The sequence below is a fragment of the Mustela nigripes genome, chromosome 10 (genome assembly GCF_022355385.1).
Source record: "Mustela nigripes isolate SB6536 chromosome 10, MUSNIG.SB6536, whole genome shotgun sequence".
NCBI classification, from domain to species: domain Eukaryota; kingdom Metazoa; phylum Chordata; class Mammalia; order Carnivora; family Mustelidae; genus Mustela; species Mustela nigripes.
This window is the reverse complement of record NC_081566.1, coordinates 29062885-29086538: the sequence shown is the minus strand read 5'-3', so window position 1 is coordinate 29086538 and position 23654 is coordinate 29062885. Positions and strand designations below refer to the sequence as shown.

At 49.1% G+C, this 23654-nt stretch overlaps 2 protein-coding genes across 4 annotated transcripts in view; one reads left to right on the top strand and one right to left on the bottom strand.

The window, feature by feature from the left end:
• Window positions 1-9984: 9984 nt before the first annotated feature.
• On the top strand, window positions 9985-13127 carry MIXL1 (Mix paired-like homeobox). The gene is made up of 2 exons (XM_059414044.1): window positions 9985-10447; window positions 11974-13127. Exons 1-2 carry the CDS (start codon window positions 10121-10123, stop codon window positions 12277-12279), a joined length of 633 nt encoding a protein of 210 aa, XP_059270027.1. The 5' UTR covers window positions 9985-10120; the 3' UTR covers window positions 12280-13127.
• Window positions 13128-17743: 4616 nt separating this feature from the next.
• The window catches only part of LIN9 (lin-9 DREAM MuvB core complex component), a 79078-nt gene continuing 73167 nt past the window's right edge, over window positions 17744-23654 (bottom strand). For all 3 annotated transcript variants that reach the window (XM_059412896.1, XM_059412894.1, XM_059412895.1), the window contains 4 exons: window positions 22742-22867; window positions 19925-20104; window positions 19674-19771; window positions 17744-19199 (listed from right to left, as the gene is read on the bottom strand). In XM_059412896.1, the coding sequence (XP_059268879.1) occupies window positions 19094-19199; window positions 19674-19771; window positions 19925-20104; window positions 22742-22867 (510 nt within the window). In that variant the 3' untranslated portion in view covers window positions 17744-19093. The remainder of the gene's footprint in view (window positions 19200-19673; window positions 19772-19924; window positions 20105-22741; window positions 22868-23654) is intronic.

The window sequence follows — 23654 nt, the reverse complement described above, 5'->3', positions numbered from 1 at the left end:
AAGATTTTATTTATTTGAGAGAGAGAGAGAGAGCATGAGAGGGGAGAAGGTCAGCGGGAGAAGCAGACCCCCTGCTGAGCAGGGGGCCCCACGCCAGACTCCATCCCAGGACCTCAGGATCATGACCTGAGCCGGCAGTAGCTTGACCAACAGAGCCCTTCAGGCGCCTAAATGCAGATATTTTAAATGTACTTAATGTAAAGCAAAAGCACGAGGCTCCCTTTCCTCGTCCAGCTCTCCCTCTGCAGGGGAGACCGCCCACCAGGTCTAGGCTATGGGCCCTGAAAGGTCTTTGAACGAATCAGTCAAACACACTTTGAGAACCTGTTCCAGATTTGATGCTGTGCGAGGCACAAAATAGTATCATAGCTTCGTGCTCACAAAGAAATTCTTCTCAAGTTCGGTAAACAAGATGTGTTTGTATAGAAACCATGCCCGTGGGACGCCTGGGTGGCTCAGTTGGTTGGGCAGCTGCCTTCGGCTCAGGTCATGATCCCGGCGTCCTGGGATCGAGTCCCACATCGGGCTCCTTGCTCGGCGGGGAGCCTGCTTCTCCCTCTGCCTCTGCCTGCCATTCTGTCTGCCTGTGCTCTCTCTCTGACAAATAAATGAATAAAATCTTTAAAAATAAATAAATAAAAATAAATTAAAAAAGAAACCATGCCCGTGTGGGTTTCTTGTAGGGCTATAGATGTGGAAATGTTACACACCCACACTCAGAAATGGTTTCCTAGGAAAGGACTGATCTGGCTGCCCTCAGACAGATTTACTCACGGGTCTCTCCTTTCCTCTGTGGTTGCATGGGATTTCCACAGAGAGTGGGACTCACTCCAGGAATGGGGAGGGGGGGTGCGGGCCATGGAGGGCAGGCCCAGGAGAGACTGGGGGTTCACAGCCAGAGGCTTGAACGGGGCCTGCGGAGCAGGTGGGATGTAGAAGCAGCCTGAGTCCTGGGAGGAGGAACCCAGTCCACTTAGCCCAAGTTCAGGAAGGGGAGACCCACGCAAGACCCCGGCACTGAACAGCGCCTTGTAAACACCCCTGGGAGGACTGCAGGGGGCAATGTGCAGAACCTACAACAGGTTCTCTGATGGCTGTAAACCAAGGGCAGCCTTGCCTTTTCTGGAAAGTTCCTGGGGTAGGCTTCTCGGCTCCCACCCCAGGGCCAAGCGCAGCAGATGGCACGTTACTCTCGGCACTCGGCATGCCGGGGTGAGGTCAGCACTCAGGGCCTTCGCTGGCCCCACTGCCTTGTCCCCCAGAGTCCCGCACTACTCCTGCCTTTCTGACTTTTCTCTTATGCTCTTCTCTCCAAGGCTTTGTCGCAGCGCACCCAGGCCCTGCCTCTGCCCCCTGTCCAGGGAGCTCGGCCAGCCATGAGCACTCAACCCTGACCCAGTGGCTGGGCTTCGTGGGACCTGAACCCACTCCCTGCACTGCCCCTCCTCTAGCCCCAGCCCCAGTGAGGAGCTCCTCCCCTCTCCTCTGCCTGGGTTCCCAAAGCAGCAGACCCCACCTTCCCAGAATGATGTTCTTGTCCTCCCGTTCAGTATCCTCTTCCATGTCTTTTTTCTTTTTTTTTTTTAAGATTTATTTATTTATTTATTTGACAGAGAGAGAGAGAGATCACAAGTAGGCAGAGAGGCAGACAGAGAGAGAAGGAGGGGAAGCAGGCTCCCTGCTGAGCAGAGAGCCCGATGTGGGACTCGATCCCAGGACCCTGAGATCATGACCTGAGCTAAAGGCAGAGGCTTAACCCACTGAGCCACCCAGGCGCCCCTCTCTTCCATGTCTTTCAAAGACACTGACTCTTGCTTCTCTTTTCTTCTCTCTCTCTCTCTTTTCTCAACTTTTCATTCTGGAAAAATCTCAAACATACACAAAAGTGGAGAGAACGGCCCTGATGTTCATATCCAGTCTTGCTTCTTCTATATTCCCCTGCCCCCAAACGAGGTAACTGTGGAGAAAACCCCAAACCTTGCATTATTTCATCCACCAACATTTCCATGTATCTCTAAACAATAATGAAAATACAGCACAAAATCACTACCATAACTAAAAAAAAAGAACCTTGGTTCCATAATATCATCTCATAGCTAAGGTTCAAATGTCCCAACTGGTCTTAGAAATGAATTTTCCTCAGAGGTGCCTGGCTGGCTCCCTCGGTGAGGCACCTGACTTGGGCGCTGGTGATGATCTCAGGGTCCTGGGATGGAGCCCCGCCTCTGCTTCCAGCCCACGCCTGCCTTTGCGCTCAGCAGGAAGTCACTTTGTCCCTCTGCCCACCCCCACCTGCACTCTAGCTTTCTCAAATAATAAGTAAAATCTTTAAAAAAAAAAAAAAAGGAAAGGCATTTTTCTTTTTTTTAAGTTATCTCTGTGTCCAACGTGGGGCCTGAATTTACAACTCCAGACGTGGAGAGTCCCATGCTGTCCCGATCAGGCCAGCCAGGTGCCCTGGAAGTGAATTTTCACAGGTGTTTGTTCTCATCAGGATCCAAACACTGTGTCGAGTTTATCTGGCTCTTCAGTCCCTTTTAGTCTACATGGTTCTCTCTCTGTCTTCCTGTGTCTCCAGTTTACTGGGGAAAGCGGCTGGCGTTTGTCCTGAATCTCCCACAGTCTGGTTTTTGTTGATTGCCTTGCTGGGGCGCTGGGGGACCTGCTGCCCTTCCCCATACTTCTCTAAAATGGTAGTGAGCTCCGGTCGCTGGCTGCCATTCTGGTTCTGTGTTCTGGGGAGAGCGACTCGTTCATGGGCGGCGATGTGTGCTTCTGCAAGCTCGGAGCTCTAGAGGCCACGGTGATTGTTGCTGGGGCTCATTACGTCATCAGAAGTTGAATAAGAGGAGATTCGAACTCTTGCATTCCTTCTCCGTTCATCAGCAGAACACGTCCAGAAGGAGAAACTTTTCTTTATCAAGTTTGTTTACCTTGAGCTACAGTCATACGAAAAAGGCAGGATAAATATTTGCTTTTTTGTTTACCAGTTCTTAGTATACAGGAATTGTTCCCCAGAACTGTTAAGTGTGATAGATTTTTGTTTTTTATGAAAACATTATGAAATAATGGAATACACTCACATGCCCGTGCGAGTGCACACGTGAGCAGGGAGGTGGGCAGAGGGAGAGGGAAAGAGAAAATGTGAGAATCCCAAGCAGGTGCCACACCCAGCACAGAGCCTGATGTGGGGCTCGATCCCATAACCCTGAAATCAAGACCTGACCTGAACCCAAGAGTCAGATGCTTAACTGACAGAGTCCCCCAGGCGCCCAGTTTTAGTATATTGGATGTGTCTCAACCCATTGCTTTCATTATTCTTATTGACACTAGATTGTCCTATTTGGCCAGCGGGAGCCTCTTCAACTTATTTCCCGAGAGGCTAGCTCAGTGGTGTTGAATAGTTTTGTCCTCTGCGGATATGACTGAATAGCCCAGACTCATGTCATGCCTTTGCTGCCCTGGACCTGGAATGAGCCATTTCTCAAAGGAGAATTTTGCCCCCCTTTGCGCTGGAAATGGTTCATAGAGACCACAGTCTGTGAGTGAATAAGTTTAAATAATCCCAGTGTAATCAGCCAGGTTCAACGAAGGGCCCTCTCTGGCAGTTTGTTCAAGTGATACAGCCAAAGGGAAAGTCTCTTTGGGGCATCACAAGGGACGGGTTGAGTCTGGGCCAACACCCGCGCCGTGGAGTCACTGGCTGGGCTCCATGAGGCAGGATGACCACTCACCCAAGAAGCCAGGCTGCTGAACAGAAGGCCTGGTGATAAGGGGACCGTCCTTATGGTTCTGGAGCCGGGTGCCAGGCACGGAAGTGGCACTGAGAGCAGGTCGAGTGCAATCTGAAGGAGGCCCAAAGTGGAATCATTTCTCGAAAACTGTACATCCTGGTGCAAATTAAAATGGGAGAGTATCTACTTGGGAGTGCCTTCTCTCCTATATCCGCCGAGAGTCTCTGTCTGATGGGACCAACTTAGAGTGGCAGTGTACCCACTCAGATGTTTCTCATCTGCGGGAGCCAATAACACTCAGTGAAAGGAAGTGTTTCAGATATACACACACGCCACTTGCTGGCTGGAACTCCAGGTCCAGAATTGATCTTGGGTTACCCTGGGGATCTGCTAACGCTTTAATGAATTATTTGGGAGTAGAAACGACAGGTGTTGGCAGATTCTATGTTCTGATGGCCTCTCTCTTTACTTGTCCTTGTCCGGTGTGGCCGCCTGCAGGGTAGATGATGTTCAGTAACTCAGTGTCAGGCCACACCTCGCACAGAGACATTGAACTTTGGAAGCAAAGTTTCACTCTATGGGAAGAGAACAAAATTGTCAAGACAACACAGGGTTTGAGTCCAAGAACCATGTTAAAGAAACCTGTAGCCTCGGGGCACCTGGGTGGCTCAGTGGGTTGAGCCTCTGCCTTTGGCTCAGGTCATGATCTCAGGGTCCTGGGATCGAGCTCCGCGTCGGGCTCTCTGCTCAGTGGGTAGTCTGCTTCCCTCTCTCTCTCTGCCTACTTGTGATCTCTCTCTCTCTCTGTCAAATAAATAAAATCTTTAATAAAAAGAAAGAAAGAAAGAAAGAAACCTGTAGCCTTGAAAAGCTTTCACCAGCCTGTGTACATTTGAAGAAAGACCATAGCAAGATTTAAAGCAACAATGACCTGTGGCTATGGGGGGCTGATCAGTATGAAGCTGAGGTCATCATTCTGGGGATCCAGAGTTCTGTGTAAGCAACAGAAAAGGAGAGTGAAGAATTCAAAACTAGTGTATGATTCTGAGTCAACTAAATACCTCCTTGCATCTGCCTAGAAGCCATGATCAAAGAAGAGGACTTTGCTGGCCTTGAGCTGGCCTTTCGTACCCACAGCCACTGCACACGCTCGGCTGCTTATGTTGCAATTAGTTAACAGGCAATGAAGTAAAAAACAAACACATAGAAAACAAAAAACCAAAACCCAGTTCAGGGGCACTAGCCCCCTGTAAAGCACTCAATAGGCATGTTGCGGATAGAAATAGAGACAAATGTTGGGTGTGAGAGCCAAATATTCTGCTGCTCGATCCGGTCCTTCGTGATCAAGTGTGCGGACACAAACTTGGAAAATCTAGGGTTTTCTCTCTCTCTGAGGTTGAGCTGTTTCTTTAACATCCTCGCTCGTGTGAGTCTGGGTGGTAAGACACTGTCTGGAGGCTTTGGGGAGAAATAACTGAAAGAAGCAAAGAAATTGTGCTTTTCAAAAACTCAACGTGTTGGATTCCCAATCTCTTTCCCGTTGGTTATTGGAATTTATTTGGTGTTAACCGAACAACAAAAGAGGCTGCTTCACCTTTTATCACTTTCCTGGCGCATTAATACCTTTTGGGGGATGTGGACTCTCCATCTCTTGTAACCTCTGCTTCGGAAACTCAGGAGGCTGGGGCTGCAGAGAGAGAGAGGAAAGGAAATCAAAGCCAGGATCAAAGGGGCAAACAGCTTGGGGGCTCTGGGTGGAAGCAGAGCCATCAACTTTCCTTTTCCTGGTTCTCTTGTCAATAAACACCCAGCACATAGCAAGGGCCAGGTCTCAGGGCAGTGCCGAGGGCCAGACTTGAACAACAAAGCCGGGAAGAGGGTACTTAGCACTTGGGGAGGAAAGGCAGGCGTCTGTGATGTTCAGGGGAGCCGGGGACAGGAGCTGTGGTGGGAAATGTTGGGGATACAGAGCAGGACGGTCATCTCAAGTGGCTCCCATCTCCCCGCTGGGGCTGCTCCAAATAATGACACCTTTTTTTTTTTTTTTTTTTTAAAGCTTGTTACTTTTTCTACTGAGTCCTTACTGGCTTTCCCTCAGGATACAGAGTGTGTCTCTGAGGACTGTCTTCTATGACACCTTGCTCTTCCCCTTCTGTTTCACTGGATGTCACCAAGGGACAAAATGCCAACAAGGACCAAAGCCCTGAGCAAGTCAGGTGGTGAGTGAGCAGAGCCCAGGTGTGGATAAGAACCCCTGATCTCTGCGACCCTGGCCTTTGGCTAACCCTGAACTTCAGTGTGCTATTCTGAAACTGGTAACCTGACTGACTTTGGTACAGGAAAGTACCTCCTGGAGCCTATTAAAAATGTACTTGGGGTGGCTGGTGTACAGTAATACACTGTACGTGGGCAGTGTATTAAGCGCCTGCCTTTGGCTCAGGTCATGATCCCAGGGTCCTAGGATCAATCTCAAGTGGGGGTGGGTGGGGTTGTCCTTGCTCAGCAAGGAGTCTGCTTCTCCCTCTCTCAATCTCAGTGCTCATTCTCTCTCTCACTCTCTCTATATATACCTAATAAATAAATAAATAAATAAATAAATAAATTTAAAAGCAGTTAGATTTCACAGATTATGTACTTTGGGAAAATAACTCGCCATAATCATTTTTAAAAACATATTTTATTTATTTAGCTGACAGAGATCACAAGTAGGCAGAGACGCAGGCAGAGAGAGAGAGAGAGAGAGAGAGGGGAAGCAGGTTCCCTGCCAAGCAGAGAGCCCGATGTGGGGATTGATCCCAGGACCCTGAGATCATGACCTGAGCTGAAGGCAGAGGCTTAACCCACTGAGACACCCAGGCACCCCACCATAATCATTTTTTAAAGGATTTTATTTATTTATCTGACAGAGAGAGATCACAAGTAGGCACAGAAAGAGGGGGAAGTAGGTTCCCTGATGAGCAGAGAGTCCAGTGTATGGCTCAATCCTAGGACCCTGAGATCATGACCTGAGCTGAAGGCAGAGCGGCTTAACCCACTGGACCACCAGGTGCCCTGCCATAATCATTTTTTTTTTAAGATTTTATTTATTTATTTGACAGACGGAGATCACAAGCAGGCAAAGAGGCAGGCAGAGAGAGAGGAAGGGAAGCAGGCTCCCCGCTGAGCAGAGGGCCCAACGTGGGACTGGATCCCAGGACCCTGGGATTATGACCTGAGCCGAAGGCAGAGGCTTTAACCCGCTGAGCCACCCAGGCGCCCCAATCATTTTGTAAGATGTTGTCAAGGGTCGGGCTCTTTCTGTTTTCCATTTGGGAAAACAGGTGCAGAAGAACTCACGAAAATATTCGTTGTATGCTTGCAGCAGGATAACGGAGTAAGGAATCCAGAACCTGTGTTTCGTGAAAACCACTTATGATTTTAGAGGTGTCTGTCACGCCCCAGAGGAGCGGAAAGTACCTGTGATTTTGAGTGAGTGGACACATCAGAGCTTCTGAAGAGAGCTGTGGAAGCTTAGAGCTTTGTAACCCTGGTCCGAGTCCACCACGGAAATGGGAACTCTGTTCCCAGTGAAACAGCTGTCTCCTTCCAGACATATTACTTGCATTCTCTGCTCCAGTGTTGTAATGTTAGTTTTATAAAACCATTCAGATTTTAACAATGTTCCCACTAATATCCTTTTTTCTTTCCTTAGGATCCATCCCAGGGCACCTGGCCTGCGACTCTTGATCTCCCGGTCATGAGTTCCAGCCCACTGGGTATAGACTTTATTTAACAATAAATAAATAAATAAAAGTCCAACCCAGAACACCACATTGGACCAAGTCATCACACATGTGATTAAAAAATCAGAATAAAGCGGCACCAGGGTATAGAAGATAGTCTCCCGCTCTAACTCCTTGCTCAAAGTTGCAATCTTGGGTTTCTGCTGATCCCCATCGAGGTGATGCCCTAGGTATATACATACAAGAACACACAATGAAAGCTTCATATAGAGCACAGGAGGAGAGAAGGGGAGAGGCAGAAATCCTATTCCACTACAGATGATCAGGAAGCCACAGGCTCTCCAGAAGTCAGGAAGGGTAATGCTAGCTTTGTCTGTCTGCTGGACAGACCTGGCCACACCCCCAAGGGCTGGTGTCTCTTGCCGCCAGGTCAAAAGCAGAAAAAAATGTGTGTGTAGGTTGCTTCATCTACCTGTTGCATCCCCTGACCAGGCATCTCATTTCTCTGGGCGGGTCCATTCCAGGCCTGCGAGGCCCCACTGGGAGCAGGTGCTGCAGAGGCTTGGGGCTGGGATGCAGGACTGCTGGAGGGGTGGGGACAGCCAGAGATTTCCTGTGACTCCTGGCCCTGGGCCATTTCTGGCTTTCTGGCTCACTGGGCCCTCTATGCTGTTAAACCCCGGCCTCCTTCAGAGGTTGGCCTTCTGGTCCCAGTAGCTTAGCTGCAGCTATGGAACTTGGGTCTGTGTAGATCTGGGCCCATTACCACTGCCTGTGACTGGGATCCTCCTGAGGCCAAGGGGCCTGAAAGACAAAACTGGAGGGAACAGGGGTTTTGCCCTCCCCCCCAGGGTGCAGAGGAACCGAGTGGTGAGCCCAGGAGTCTCAGTGGCTTCGGAGACCTTTGGGCCTCATCTGGATTGTGGAATTAGTCCTGATCTGTAAGACTGGGATGGGGATTCCTACTTCATATGAACACATGTGTAGCATGGCCTTGCCCGGAGACACTTCATAAATGGCTTTGGGGTTGGGGTGCCTGGGTGGCTCAGTCCGTTAAGTGTCCACCTCTGGCTCAGGTCATGATCTTGGGGTCCTGGGATTGAGCCCTGAGTCAGGATTCCTGCTCAGGGGAGACTGTCTCTCCCTCTCCCTCTGCTCCTCTCCCGGCTTGTGCGCGCGCTCTCTCTCTCTAATAAATAAAATCTTTAAAAAAAGAAAGAAAGAAAAGGTTTTGGGTAATGAAAGAAGGACGGAGCATAGGAAAATAGAGGGTCTGCCCACCCATCCCGTATGCCCTCTGTCCGAAGACCCCAATGGCCCAGCAAAGGAAGAGAGAGGGGAAGGGACCAGGAGGGAGAGAGAGAAGGTGTAGGGGTTGGGAGATGGAGGAGCAGGCTGCCCAGAAGAGCTCTGGGGTTTGAAATAGTTCCTGACAGCTCAGCCACCTTCCAGGAGAAAATCAAGCTCTGAGCTCCTGTCCCCTGCAGACTCTCTGCTTGGACACTCAGGCGGTCCATCCAGGATGGAAACATCCAAGGCCTTTCGGGGTGGTCTTAGAGCATTCCAGAATGGACAGACAGGCAGGGACAGTGCCCTGAAGGACCCTCCCAACAGAGAGCAAGCTTGCAGGGTCCTAGTGAAGTCGAGGCTCGGGTTCGGGGAGCAGGAAGCCCGGGGCCTTGGGCTCCCCTGGGTGGAGCGGTTCCCACACAGGCCTCTGCATCTTTCTCCCCACAAAGTGAATTCCGAGGCATCCGGCGCGAGAGGCGCACGGGTTGTGGGGGGCGGGAGGGTCTAGCACCGTGCCTCTCTCACAGTGGGGAACTGGGGTGCCTGCGCTCTCTGAAGTTACAGTCGGAGTTGGGGGGAGGCAGAGACGCAAACTAGGGCCACAGCACACACCAATACCAACCGGGTACTTGGAACGGGGCCCCTAGGGCAGAGGCAGGCGGGCGCGGAGACTTCCCAGGTCAGTCGGCTTCCGAGCAAAGCCGAGCCCCCGGCAGTCACGCGTCTGTAAACGTGGGCAGGCTCGCAGGGCCCAGGAGACCCTCGTTCCTTGGCCTACCGGCATTCCAAAGAGTCCGCACCCTGTCCCCCACCCCGCCCCCCCCCCCCCCCCCCCCCGCTCCAGGTGAGGTCGCGGCCTCCCTCGGCAGTCCCTTAATCCGCACCCCCCTCCCGGTTCAGGATGCGCCGCGGAGGCTCGTGGAGGGCAGGGGCCGGGCTGTTTGACCAACCTGGTACCGGGTCTGGCACGTACCCGGGCGTGGGGGGGTGCGGGGGGTGCGGGGAGGGGGGAGGAGGGGTCTTAAGTAAACAGCTTCTGAGGATGCGGGCAAGGGTCGCTGCCCCGGCCTTGCGCGCCGACAAGCGGGACGCCCGCCCCGGGATGTGGATTGCGGCCGGCGGGCCGGGCGGGCGGGGGTCGCCGGGGGAGGAGGGGTAGGGGGCGGCCCAAGTTCACGCCTCCTCTCCTCCTGCCGGCGGCGGCGGAAGCGGCAGTTCCCACGGCGTCTGGCGGGGCTGGGGGTGGGTCGGCCCCCCGGGGGGACACGGGCCTCGGCTCGCCCGGCCCTTTGAGCGCGCCGCCGCCCCTCCCCCGGCCCGCGTCCTATAACCCGGGGCCCGCGCCCCTCGGACGGCGCACAGGCTCGCCCAGCGATGGCTGCGTCTCGGTCCCAGCAGCTTGGCTTCGGGGCGGCTCCCGCGCTCCCCGCGCTCCCCGCGCTCCCGCCCGGCCCAGCCGCTGCCCCACCGCCACCCCCGGGCCCCGGGCCCTTCGCCGGCTTCCTGAGCGGCGGTCCAGCGCCCTCCGCGCCCCCGGCAGGCGCGCCCGCCCCGTCGGCGTCGCAGCGCCGCAAGCGCACGTCGTTCAGCGCCGAGCAGCTGCAGCTGCTGGAACTCGTCTTCCGCCGGACCATGTACCCCGACATCCACCTGCGCGAGCGCCTAGCCGCGCTCACTCTGCTCCCCGAGTCTAGGATCCAGGTGAGCCCCGCGCTCGGCGCGCCGCTCCCCGGGCTGCCCACAGAGGGTGGCGTCGCGACCCGTCGCTGGGGCAATCGTGGGGCGGGGGGCGGGCCGCACGCAGCCACTTCCCTCTGTCGGCGTCCAGTATGGTCGGGGCCCTTCCGAGGTCGCCCGCCGGCCTTTTGAGAGAGTCACAAAGACCATCCCGAGCAGGAGGGCGAGAAAGAGTCCTTTTATGCTTCGTCTGGATCCAGGCAGGGACACATGAGGCACGGTTGGGGCTTCCCACGGGGCGTATGGGGGGGGGGATGGGCTGGTCTCTCGGAGAGGGCAGGGCTGGCTCTCCGGGTTGGCCCCCAGCGCCCCTAAGTCCCTTTTCTTGGCGGGTATTGGGTCTGGAGTTTTGGTTCGAAGGGTCGTAAAGCCTGAAGTGCGTGGGGCTTCTTGTCAGGGTTTGAAAAATCCAGTGCCAGGCATGTTTATTGCCAAGGGATTTAGATCAGAACCCAGGAGTTTGCTGGTGACCACGAGCCTGCCCTTTTGCGCGCAGCGCTCTGTGTCCACGGTTTTAAGTCGGAGCCCTCGCTTTAACACTGGGGGGAGCGGGAGCGGGCTTGTTCTTCTGCGTGCCTGGTGGAGCCCATCTGTGGGCTCCAACCGATGGCGTCGGGGCTTCCTGAGCAGGACGCCCTAGCTATTTGTTGGGAAACGGTGAGCAGAAAAATGTATTTACCAAAGTGAAGTCCACGGGCAAAAACCCCTTCTCCACTGATTTGACAAGAGACTATATTTCCAGAAATTGACTTTCTTTCTTTTTTAAGATTTTATTATTTATTTGACAGACAGAGATCACAAGTAGGCAGAGAGGCAGGCAGAGAGAGAGGAAGGGAAGCAGGCTCGCTGCGGAGCAGAGAGCTGGACACGGGTCTCCATTCCAGGACCCTGGGATTATGACCTGAGCTGAAGGCAGAGGCTTTAACCCACTGAGCCTCCCAAGAGCCCCCAGAAATTGACTTTCTAAATTTTCTTTTTTTTTTAAAAGATTTTATTTATTTATTTGATAAAGATTACAAGTAGGCAGAGAGGCAGGCGGGGGTGGGGGGGCAGGCTCCCTGCTGAGCAGAGCGCCCAATATGGGGCTTGATCCCAGGACCCTGAGATCATGACCTGAGCGGAAGGCAGAGGCTTTAACCCACTGAGCCACCCAGGTGTCCCGACTTTCTAAATTTTCTTAACTGCCTGTCATTTTTAAGCCTTCTATCCTCAAATGTTAAGTGCTTCTGTTTCTGCCACCCTACTTTTCCCTGCGGGTATCCCTATATGATGCCCAGGTAGAGGGAGGCGGGTTCCCCATTTTGCAGCTGGGAAAGCCAAGGCATGGAGAGAGAGCCAGGGACTCTGAACTCCTGGCCACCGATTGGCCCAAATGCTTGGTGAAAACGGAGGCTCGCAGCAGGGAAGCAGGGCATATTGGATGGGGACTCGGGAGCGGTGCCGGAGTGTAAGGGACTCCAGCCTGGAGCAGCTTCTCTTCCCTCTTCCAGGTGTGGTTCCAGAACCGGCGGGCCAAGTCCAGGCGACAGAGTGGGAAAGCCTTTCAGCCCTCAGCCAGGCCTGAGCTTTTCCTCCACCCTGCCGTTCAGGGACCCGAAGCGAAATGTCTGAAGCCCCAGCTGTCTTTTGGAGTAGACGTGACCTGCCTGCCCAGTCCCAGCAGGATTGGGGAGGGCACCCCCCACCCGAGCTGCCAAGGTCAGCGCTTCCAAGCCTACTCTCCACTCTCCGAAGACACTGGTTCCAAGCTGGACTCGTGGGAGGAACACATCTTTTCTGCCTTTGGTGACTCCTGAGGAGTGTGGGTGAAGTCAGGACAAGCTCCGAGGAGGAGCTGAGACTGAAGGCGGGGACATGCATACCAGGAGGCTGTCCCTTCTGGCGAGGGACACAAGCCTGTTCACCTCGGTAAGGGTGTCACCCGCGGCTCTCACCGGTGAGGCTCCCTCCCCCCGTCGCCTGTGAGCCTTTTACCCCCTCTTCTCCCTCTATGGGCCCCTCCCCAGGAGTCCCACGGCCCTTTGTCCTGGGCGTCTCCAGACCCACACCTCGGGTTCCATCGGGACCCCTGCTCCTTCTGGCGGGTCGCCCACTTCCCTTCCAGACTGCTTCATCAGAACTCCCTCTCCCCTTCCCAAGAACCAGCAGCCAAGCTCCCTCTCTCCTCACTGCCACTGCCTCTGCTGGCTTCTGGAGGTTCCTCCAAGGCTTGTGACCTTGAACTCATTCAGACTCGGTCCTCAGTCTGCCCCCAAGATTGACCCCTTTTCTGTGAGTGTGGCCTGTCATCTTTACACCCATTCCTAGCTCTGGTGATTCTGCATGCAGATTACTTCTAGAGCACCCCGCCCCCCCGGCCAGCTTCTCAGATTTTCACACATCTTTAGAAATCTGTGGTAGCCTCCTGTGGCCGCCGGATGGAAAAAACCTTTCCGTTACCTTCCTGGACAACCAGCGGACATCTCCCACGACAGAGCAGCCATGCAGATCTTCTTGAGGCCTGTCCCTGAGCAGCCCCCCTCGTCCATGGTCTCAGACACTCAAGGTCCCGTCCCCCCGAGTCTGAACCCTCCTCTAATCCTGATTTCTTACCTTTTACTCCATTCACTCCCACATTACCCTTAGCACTTGTCATTGTACTTGGTGCAACTTGAATGGGTTATTAAATGCTTTCCACAAACGCTTCGTTGTCATTCTGTTGAAACGCACGCGGTCCTTCAGACAGCACGTCGCCCAGCATCTCCCTGCTCCACCTGGGGAAGGTCAGAGTCTCTGCATGTGTGGCCGCCACTGGGCTGAGTTTGTTAAATTAGTCGCAGGAGTGTCTGGCTTCCGATTTCTCTCTCCCAACTTATACATTAGAATATATGCAAATTAGGGTCTAAGTTAGCCTGAGCTCCGTTAAGATCCTGTCTTGATATTCTGAGGGTTTTCAAACTCCGGAGGGCCAAGGGCGACTGTCTGTGGGGTGGCTGTAGGGGAGGTGTTTCCGCACACAGCCTTTGGAGGAGACCCACAGGAGCAGTGACTGGGGCCAGGACTCCTCTCCGAAGTTGCTGGAACAGTCTGAGCGCCATGGAATGTCCTCGCGTTTACACAAGCCAGTCACCCTTATTTTTTACCAAGGTGTTATTCAAATGACTTGCATTTTTCAGAGTAGCGAAGGTGTTGTGAGAAGCAGCCGGGAGACAGTTCAGGCTTTATGGCAGACCTGACTTCCAAACCCTTGAGAACAGCCTGGCACCAAGAGGGTAAACATGAGCTGTGGTTATTTGCCCGCGTGCTGCTCTGCACTTCCTTTGCATCGGGACTTGTAGACCTGACCTGCAGACATTCCCACTCACAAGACTGAACACTGGACACTTGGAACTTACAGTCCAGTAAGGGTCATGTGTAGAGGTGAACCTTGCAATGAGATTATTAATTAATAGGATTATCGCACTTACGTTTATTTTTCCTAGCGAACACCTACAAAATCTATAAATATTTGGGGTGCTGGGGTTTCTCAGTGGGTTAAGCCTCTGTCTTCAGCTCAGGTCATGATCTCAGGGTCCTGGGATCGAGCCTCGCTTTGGGCCCTCTGCTCGGCGGGGAGCCTGCTTCCCTCTCTCTCTCTGCCTGCCTCTCTGCCTACTTGGGATCTCTGTCAAATAAATAAATAAAATCTTAAAAAAAAAATTGGGGGACGCCTGGGTGGCTCAGTTGGTTAAGCAGCTGCCTTCGGCTGAGGTCATGATCCCAGCATTCTGGGATTGAGTCCCACATCGGGCTCCTTGCTCCACAGGGAGCCTGTTCTCTCTCTGACTCTGCCTGCCACTCTGCCTGTGCTCGCTCTCGCTTTCTCTCTCTGACAAATAAATAAATAAAATCTTTAATAAAACAAAATAAATAAAAAAAAATGGGGGACCCTTCAGAACACTAGTCTGCACCTCTGTTGAACTCTTGAGAGACCCTAACTGCTAAATGTGTTACAGGCACTGTGTGTTTAATCCTTAGGATGCTGTAGAAGGTAGGGGCTATTGTTATTCTAAAGAGCAAGAAACGTTATGGTTTAGATCACAAGTGACTCAAACCTAGGACTCCGTCCACCCACCTCTCCACCAGCATATAATGCCTCCAAGTTGGCTTGGCCTTTTTAGTCAGGACCAGGACCAGCGATCATGCTTAAGGGCAACCCCCCAAAGCAGAATTTCTGCATTCAAGGAATTAGTCTCATCTTGCAAAGCAATTACCTTGGAAAACCACAGGTGTGCTCTAGTGACACTGATGTTGCTTTGAGCTCTTTCGAGACTCACTGGTTCACTGCACAAACATTTGCTGCCTATGAACAGGCACTTTATCTGGGCCTGGAAATAAATGGTGAGCCAAGCTAAGAGCAGAGGAGCTAGCAGGTGGGTCAAAGAAGAAATGTAAAATTGCAAATGTTGCATGTGCCATACAGAGAGATATAGGAGGGCCTGGAGACAGTGTGCTGTGGTCAAGGGAAAGCTTCCCTGAGAAACTGACATGGAGGATGGTCAGGAGTTACCAAGGTGAGGAGAGGGACCTGCACATGCAAAGGCCCTGTGGCAGAAGCAGCAGGACTGAGAAATTGTTAGAGGATGTCAGACCATACATAGCTCTCTGGGTCTTGTGGAAATGTTCTGAATTCATTCTGAGAGCCCTAAGACCTGAGATGGAGAGATCATGGCCAATTCTGCAGTTTAAGACTATCGCTTCCCCAAGGCTGTGGTTGAGGCGGCAGAGTGGATGTTGCAGAGATCAGGATGACCGATGACTTCCAGGCTGGTGGAGACAGCGGCCAGCACCAGGCAAAAGAAGTGGTAATGACATAGGCTCAGAAAGTGCCTAGATTCAAGATAAAGAATTTAACAGGCAAATCTTTTGGTAGATTCTCAATGTTAGCAAGTGAATCTGATTTTTGGGACTCAGGGGAAGTAATTCAGAACCAAACTTACGCAGCATGTGGTGTTGATGGCTCTCTTTAGAGCTTGCAAAATGTGCTAGGCGGAGGCAGCTTCATTCGGATGAATGTGCAGCTGACCCAAAATGACTAGTTTGAACGACACAGATTTCTTCTTCCCTAAACAGAAGTTCAAATATATTCTCGGGCACAGTTCCTGCCCAGGCACCCCTGCCAAGTCAGTCTTGAGAAACAAAAAAAAGAAATGTGAAAAGCAAGACACCTGGGGGCTTAGTTAAGTGTCTGCCTTTGGCTCAGGTCGTGATCCCGGAATCCCAGGATCGAGTCCAGAATTGGGCTCCTTGCTTGGCAGAGAGCCTGGTTCTCCCTCTGCCCCTCCCCCAGTTCTCTCTCACTCTGACAAATAAGTACAAATCTTTTTTAAAAAAATAGGTAAAAAAAGCGAAAAATGTTTATGTAATTCTAGGTAGTATATATTAAAAACCACCTCTCGGGATGCCTGAGTGACTCCGTGGGTTAAGCCTCTGCCTTTAGCTCAGGTCATGATCTCAGGGTCCTGGGATCTAGCACTCCATCAGTGCTTCTGATGCAGTGCTTCCCCTTCCCCCTTCTGCCTGCCTCTCTGCCTTCTTGTGATCTCTCTGTGTCAAACAAATAAAATCTTTAAAAAACAAAACAAAAAACCCACCTCTCACTAGGTCTACAGGAAGCCAAGAACTGAGGTATTTTTCCACAGTGATTTGTGGAGATGGAAATAACCCTCCCTTAGAGTCATATTGGATGATATGGTAATTCAAAATCACTTGGTAATTAATCTGTACGGTTTCCCCTAAAAACATAATTCAGTGGAGGGGCACCTGGATGGCTCCATAGGTTAAGTGTCTGTCTTCGGCTCAGGTCATGATCCCAAAGTCCTGGGATGGGGCCCCGTGTTGGGGGTAGCAGGGAGTGTGCTTCTGCCTCTCCTGTCCACCCCCTGCTCCTGCTCTCCCACTCTCTCTCTCAAATAAATAAAATCTTTAAAAAAAAAAAAAGAGTAGTATAATTTAGGTTTTAATCTTATAAAAAGTATGGAATTGTTCTTTAAATGCAGAGAGTTTAATACTCATTTTGGAATATTAAAATTGAATAACTTTCTAGATATTATAAACACTATCTGCAAACATGTAAAGGAATGTGAAGAAACAGTTTTCATACTATTTCTTTCTGTTAATATTTTCATTAATGTTTTATTTATTATATATGAAATCTCAATACACACATAACTGATTTCATTCTTTTTTTGTAAGACTCAACAAACAAGAGAAATATATTATTCAAGTCACCTGAGTATTTTTCTTTCTACCTTTGATATCTAGATAAATATACACTTTATTTTTTTTAATTTTTAAAAAAAGATTTTATTTTTGTTTATTTGACAGAGATCACAAGTAGGCAGAGAGGCAGGCAGAGAGAGAAGAGGAAGCAGGCTCCCCACTGAGCAGGGAGCCCAACGTGGGGCTTGACAGTGGGGGCTCAATCCCATGACCTCTGCTGAAGGCAGAGGCTTTACCCTACTGAGCCACCCAGGCGCCCCGATAAATATACACTTTAAATGTACCTCTCCATAGCACATCCCGAAGAATAATGCTTCTAATGATTTCTTTAAAACCCACAAATATTTTTCAATGAATTTTTCAGATAAAGAAAAATTTCTTCTCTACTTCATTTCCTTTAACCTAGATCTATTAGATTACTCTTTATGGTGCCATTTAAAAGCCCTTTTTTATTGATCAAAATTGTATTTTTTAGATGAGTTGGAGATAGTCTTAATTTTTATGAACTAAAAAAAAAGGTGTTTTTTTTTTTTTAAGATTTTATTTATTTATCTGAGAGAGAGAGATAGAGATCACAAGTAGGCAGAGCAGCAGGCAGAGAGGGGGAAAGCAGGCTCCCAGCCGAGCAGAGAGCCCGACGCCAGGCTCGATCCCAGGACCCCGAGACCACAACCTGAGTCGAAGACAGGGACCTAACCCACCGAGCCACCCAGGCACCCCCCCCAAATTTTTTTTAATAAACTATTAACATTAACTGAAACACACAAGTTGAGAAATAATATTTAATGATATCCCACTAAAATACAGCTATTAAATATGTAATACATTAAAGCTGCATAAAATATGTTTTCATTGATGTTTATGAATTTATTCTGCCGTTTGTACCTGAAAAGTAATTAAAATTTTAAATTACAAAAAATATATATATATATAGTTCAGTGGAAATTACAGTTCCTTAGAACTTCAAATAGAAGGAATACTCATCAAGTTGTATTAATTAAATGAGAATGGTAGACAATATTACTTTTCATAGAGCAATTTATTTAGAATTACAAATATTAAGAATAAAGGATTTATGCATTTCTTAATTAACATAACAGTTTAGCTAAATATAAACTCTGCACTAAAGTTCTGCAGTGGCACAATACCAACAAAGAATATGGAAGCATTTTTAAACTATACAAAAATTTCAAATGGAAAATAATCTCGTTTTAGTTTTATTTTACATTAACATATAAAAAGTCCCATTTAATGAGACATCTAAAGGAATCAAAGCCACGTCTACAGCTCTATCTTAAACTCCAAATCTGAAAACAATTTTATTATATTTTGACTTTATAATATTCTATATTAAAACAAAGAAAATCCCAAATACACACTTTTTACAAGATTAACATTTTAGGTAGGGTTTTTCCTTTAAAAAACCAAAAAAACAACCAAAAAACCCCACAACCAAATACAAACCTTTTTTTCTGCATTTCACAGCACTGGTTATTATATCTGTTTTCCTTATAAAATCTTTTGACTTTATAAATTGTGTATGGTTGGATTTTAACCAGTTATCTGGTTCAAAAGTTGTGCAAATAAACAAAATATGAAAATAGTGTGTTATCAGTCTTTTTAAATAAGTCTCATAACAATAGCATTTTTTTGCCCTGAATTGACGGGAAAAGTCAGGCCAAATCTACTTGCTGAAATGTAGCATTTTGCAAGTAATTTACTTTTTTCCTGCTCCTTCATTTTCTTTCAACAGACAAACAACAAAGGTTTCTTTTATAAATTATGATAAATTAAAATACTTATTATTATAAAATGATCTCTAGAGCCATGTCACCCTGCAGGTGTCCATCTCGCATACTTGTCAAGGCCGCAGCTCCGTGGCTGTTCCGGTGGCTTCCTGAAACCTGACCTCCCGCCTCCCCGTGGCCCTCTCTTCCAGAAGCCTGGCAGGGTGAGGAGCTGAGGGCCCGTGCCGCAGCCCTCTGGTCGCAGTTCCAAGCAGGAGGCCCGTGTCTGCTCGCGCCTGCCCAGGGGAGCAACTGTCTGCGCATGTTGGCGGAATTCATGCACGTTGAAAAAAGGGTCAGCACACTCTTCCGTGACAGCGTCTTTTGTTCAGACAGTTTCGGTTGAAAAATCCTTGCCGATAAACGCGTAACATAAGTGATGCTACTGCAGCAGAATAATAAGGAGAAAAATAAATAGAATGCTGGTCAGCAGTGCTGGTTCAAGAAGCACGACGGTATGTTCCAGTGCCTTCGCTGGAGATGCAAAGTTCCCTTGTTTTCCAGCACATGGGTCATTTGGTGTTGGAAGCCGAGGGGAACGGACCGCAGTGTCCTGTGCGGCTGGAGCAGGGAAGACTGCTCCTCAGTCCCTGTTGGTGTCATTGGCGGCAAAGGCGTGCAGGTTTCCCATCTGGCTCAGGCCACTCTGAATGTGTGCAACATGGATTTCGACATTATTCTGAAAGCAACTGAAGAAGAAACACGGTTACATCCCTTATTTCATGATGTTAGGGAAATACTTGTTAAAAAACGAAGAGCTGAATTTTAGTCCAAAAAGCCTCGAGGAAGGAAGGAAGCTCGGCCACCACACCAGCTACACCCGCCCCCCCAGCTGCGGTTGTCATGGGAAGGCCTGCTGGAGGGGGCAAAGGAGCCATGGGGGTGCCAGCGAGAGTCTGTCTCTCCGGGGAAACCCTACTCAGGGGAAATGCCACACCAACCCCAAACCCGAACACTGGGCGTCTCGAGTTCCTTCCCATAAACCAAGTCCATGGGAAACGTCTACTCCATCAATAGGCAGGACATAACTGAAAAGCTCTTTGGGAATCTATTTACGGCATAAAAATTATATGAATGCTTCACAAATAGGCATAATTCTTAAAACCTGTACTGGAAATCCCCATGGACTTAGAAAAATGACTGAGGTGCATTTAACAAATTACCTGATATTGGAAGCATCTATCGTACTCTTGATATCATTTAATGAATCTGTAAGGGATTTGAACTCAAAGGAATTCAGGTCTCCTCCTTCTGCCAGACACTGAGGGAAAAAATAATTCAAAATTTAACTGAATTCTAGCCCAAACTCAGACACAAAATACCGACACGATCTGTGTATTTTAACTGCTTAGCCACAAATGAGCGTGTTTGTGTAGGTGTCAAAACGAAGAGAATGGTGTTCTCTGAGATGTACCTTAATTTGTAATAAAATAGCAGTGAGCCTGGAGATTAAGTCTGTCAGATTTTCATTCTCAACACAGGGCTGCCCAGTGGAGGAGTTGGCATGCCGGACAATCTCCTGGGCTTCTTCCTCACACCTCCGCCTCATATCCGTGGGCTGGTCTGCAGGCTGCAGGCCCTGGTCTGGAGCGAGCTGGAAACAGAGGAGTTGAATGTGAGATGTAGGCTCATCAGGCCAGATGATTTCTGTGGGGTCCTGTCGTGTTTTCAGAGGCAGAGGTTTATGAAACTAGCCTTTATAATGAAAATGGGCCTCACTCCTACTTTAGAAATGTTTCTTCTCAAACGGTTTTCTTTTCTGGATTTTATATTTTTAGCAACTTTTAATTCTGATATAATTTCAAACTGCTAAAAAGAAATAGAACAAATAATTCCTGGAAATCTTTTTTTTTTTTTTTTTAAAGATTTTATTATTTGACAGAGAGAGACACAGTGAGAGAGGGAACACAACCAGGGGGAGTGGGAGAGGGAGAAGCAGGCTTCCCGCTGAGCTGGGAGCCTGATGCAGGACTCAATCCCAGGAGGCCTAGATCATGATCTGAGCCGAAAGCGGACAATTAATGACTGAGCCACCCAGGCGCCCCTCCTGAAAACCTTGTACCCAGATTCACTATCTGTTTCTGGTTTATTCTGAGTATGATCACTTATCCGGAAGCCCAAACTGTCCCAGATCTAGTCAGTGGGAATCACGGTTCAGCCAGTCTCTTGAACATGCTCCCGTAAGCTGGGGGGCACAGTGAGACAGTCTGGGCTCTGGAATCGGTCTCTTTTTCAAGAAGCCCTGCTTCCTTTGATTGGACAGCACCATTTGGAAACCATAGTCAGGTGCTGGGGTGCTCGCTGCTGTCGGGGTGTGCAGAAGGGCTCTCTCAGCCTGCATGCATGTACATACACAAACACACACCTGCATCTATGTCGTAAACATAAACTGAAGCACAAAGTCAGACCGATTGTCCTATTTTAACCCAACAGCATGGGGTTCGCTGTAGTCTCCCTGTCTTCGTAACTGTCTTCTCCGGAGGTAAGAGGACAGGCCTCCTTGATTGGCGATACCTAGGTGTCCCATATGCTTTTATTTTAAAATCAATATTGTAGGCGCATCTGGGTGGCTCAGTTGCTTAAGCAACTGCCTTAGGCTCAGGTCATGATCCTGGAGTCCTGGGATTGAGTCCCACATCGGGCTCCCTGCTCAGCAGAGAATCTGCTCTCCCTCTGACCTCTTCACTCTCACACACACTCTCACTCTCTCAAATAAATAAATAAATAAATAAATTTTTAAGATTTTATTTATTTATTTGACAGAGACCACGAGTAGGCAGAGAGGCAGGGGGGGGGGGAAGCAGGCTCCCCGCTGAGCAGAGAGCCCGATGTGGGGCTCGATCCCAGGACCCTGAGATCATGACCCGAGCCGAAGGCAGAGGCCCAGTCCACTGAACCACCCAGGAGCCCCAATAAATAAAATTTTAAAAAAAATCAGTATCATAGGGATGCCTGGGGGACTCAGTTGGTGAAGCGTCTGCCTTCAGCTCAGGTCTTGATCTCAGGGTCTTGGGATCGAGCCCCACGCTAGGATCCCTGCTAATGGGGGAGTCTGCTTGAGATCCTCTCTCTAACTCTGCCCTCTGCCCCTACTTTCTCTCTCAAATCAGTCAACCAATCAATCTATCCTTAAAAAGTAAAGCAAATCAACACTGTACTTCCCCAAGAGCTTTCTGAAAATCAAGTTGTTTTACTTCATGGGGAAATGAGCCTATCACAAAAGGCCCTGTGGTACATACTGCAATTACACGAGACTGATGGGCCACCCACTCGTGTACGTGTCCTCAGCTTTGTTACGTGCTGTCTTGGACTGCTTGAAGGTTTGCCTCTCTTGTGGGTCAGCTGCTAGTCTGAAGGGAGAAAGCTATCCACTAGGGCAACACCTACTGCTATGTAGGTGACAACTACCGGGAAAATAAAAATAAAGGATGATAGATGGCCCCAGAAATGAGCAGAATATTCTCAGAGCATAGTCACAGGCAACCACAGTGCATTTGCCTCAGCTCCAGGCAGATGGATCAACAACATGGTCTATGGCAGAACTTCGGGACTCAACTAGGAGGCTAGTGTCAGAAAGAGCCAACCATTGGAGAACCTCGTGTCACAAATGGAGGCGGCTCACAGGAAACATAAAACCTCTGAAAATACAAGTGCTGGAGCACCCTAAACTCATCTCAGTCATGTAATTCTTACCTGGTAAGAAAATCAACTGAGGTGAAACTACTGAACTGTCTTCATATATATAATTTTATATAGATGATGACAATTCACAAATAACTCCATGTTCTGCATATTTGAAGTTCAAGAATCCATAGTTCTAATGTAAAGTTTAAAGAAGGAGGAAAAAATATTGTGTACACAGCCTGATAACTTTGTGAGAAAAAGCATGTACACACACACATATATATACACACAAGATTAAGGGGGAAATAAACCAAATAGAGCATTTGGGATTGTGGGATTAAGAGTTGAAGAGTAATCATTTTTCTTAAATTTTTTTCAAAAGCTATACCTTTGTAATTGAAACAAACGTTAACAGAATTGAGAGCTCTCTGTAAAACACTCTTCGGAACGAGTAAAAATATATGTAAAATATGGTTCTGCTAAAGGACCCAATAGAGATGTTGGCTTTGTTTGAATTTTCTAGCATGTCAAGGTAACAGTATTTAGCTTCCAGCAGAAGAGTAGGGGGAGTGCAGGCCCTCAGGGGAAGTGTCTGCACCTCGCCTACCTCATAGCAGTACTGCTGAACCTTATGCAAAACTTTGTTGAGGTCCTTATTGAGCTGCTCAAGCTCCAGAACGATGGTTGCATATCTCCGCTGAAACTCGATGCCGATGGGCATGGAATAGGATTTCTGCAAGGAAAAAAAAATCAGATTTTTAAAAAAGAGTTATTTTAGGGGCGCCTGGGTGGCTCAGTGGGTTAAAGCCTCAGGTCATGATCCCAGGGTCCTGGGATCAAGCCCCGCATTGGGCTCTCTGCTCAGCAGGGAGTCTGCTTCCCCCTTTCTCTCTGCCTGCCTCTCTGCCTACTTGTAATCTCCATCTGTCAAATAAATAAATAAAATCTTAAATAAATAAATAAGAGCTTATTTATTTATTTATTTATTTATTTATGCGCTTATTTATTTATGTATTTATTTATTTACTTATCTTTTAAAGATTTTATTTATTTATTTGACAGATCACAAGTAGGCAGAGAGGCAGGCAGGAAGAGAGAGGAGGAAGCAGGCTCTCCACTGAGCAGAGAGCCTGATGCAGGGCTCGATCCCAGGACCCTGGGATCATGACCTGAGCCGAAGGCAGAGGCTTCAATGCACTGAGCCACCCAGGTGCCCCAAGAGTTATTTTAAAAATTGTTATTTATTTATTTGGAAGAGAGAGAGAGAGGGAGAGCATGAGTAGGGGTGGGGGAGAAGCAGACTTCCCTACAGAGCAAGGAGCCTGATGTGGTGCTCGATCCCAGGACTTTGGGATTCTGAGCTGAGCCGAAGGCAGACGCTTAACTGACTGAGCCACCCTGGTGCTCCCAAAATCAGTTTTTTAAGATTTTATTTATTTATTTGACAGACAGAGATCACAAGTAGGCAGAGAAGCAGGCAGAGAGAGAGGAGGAAGCAGGCTCCCTGCCGAGCAGAGAGC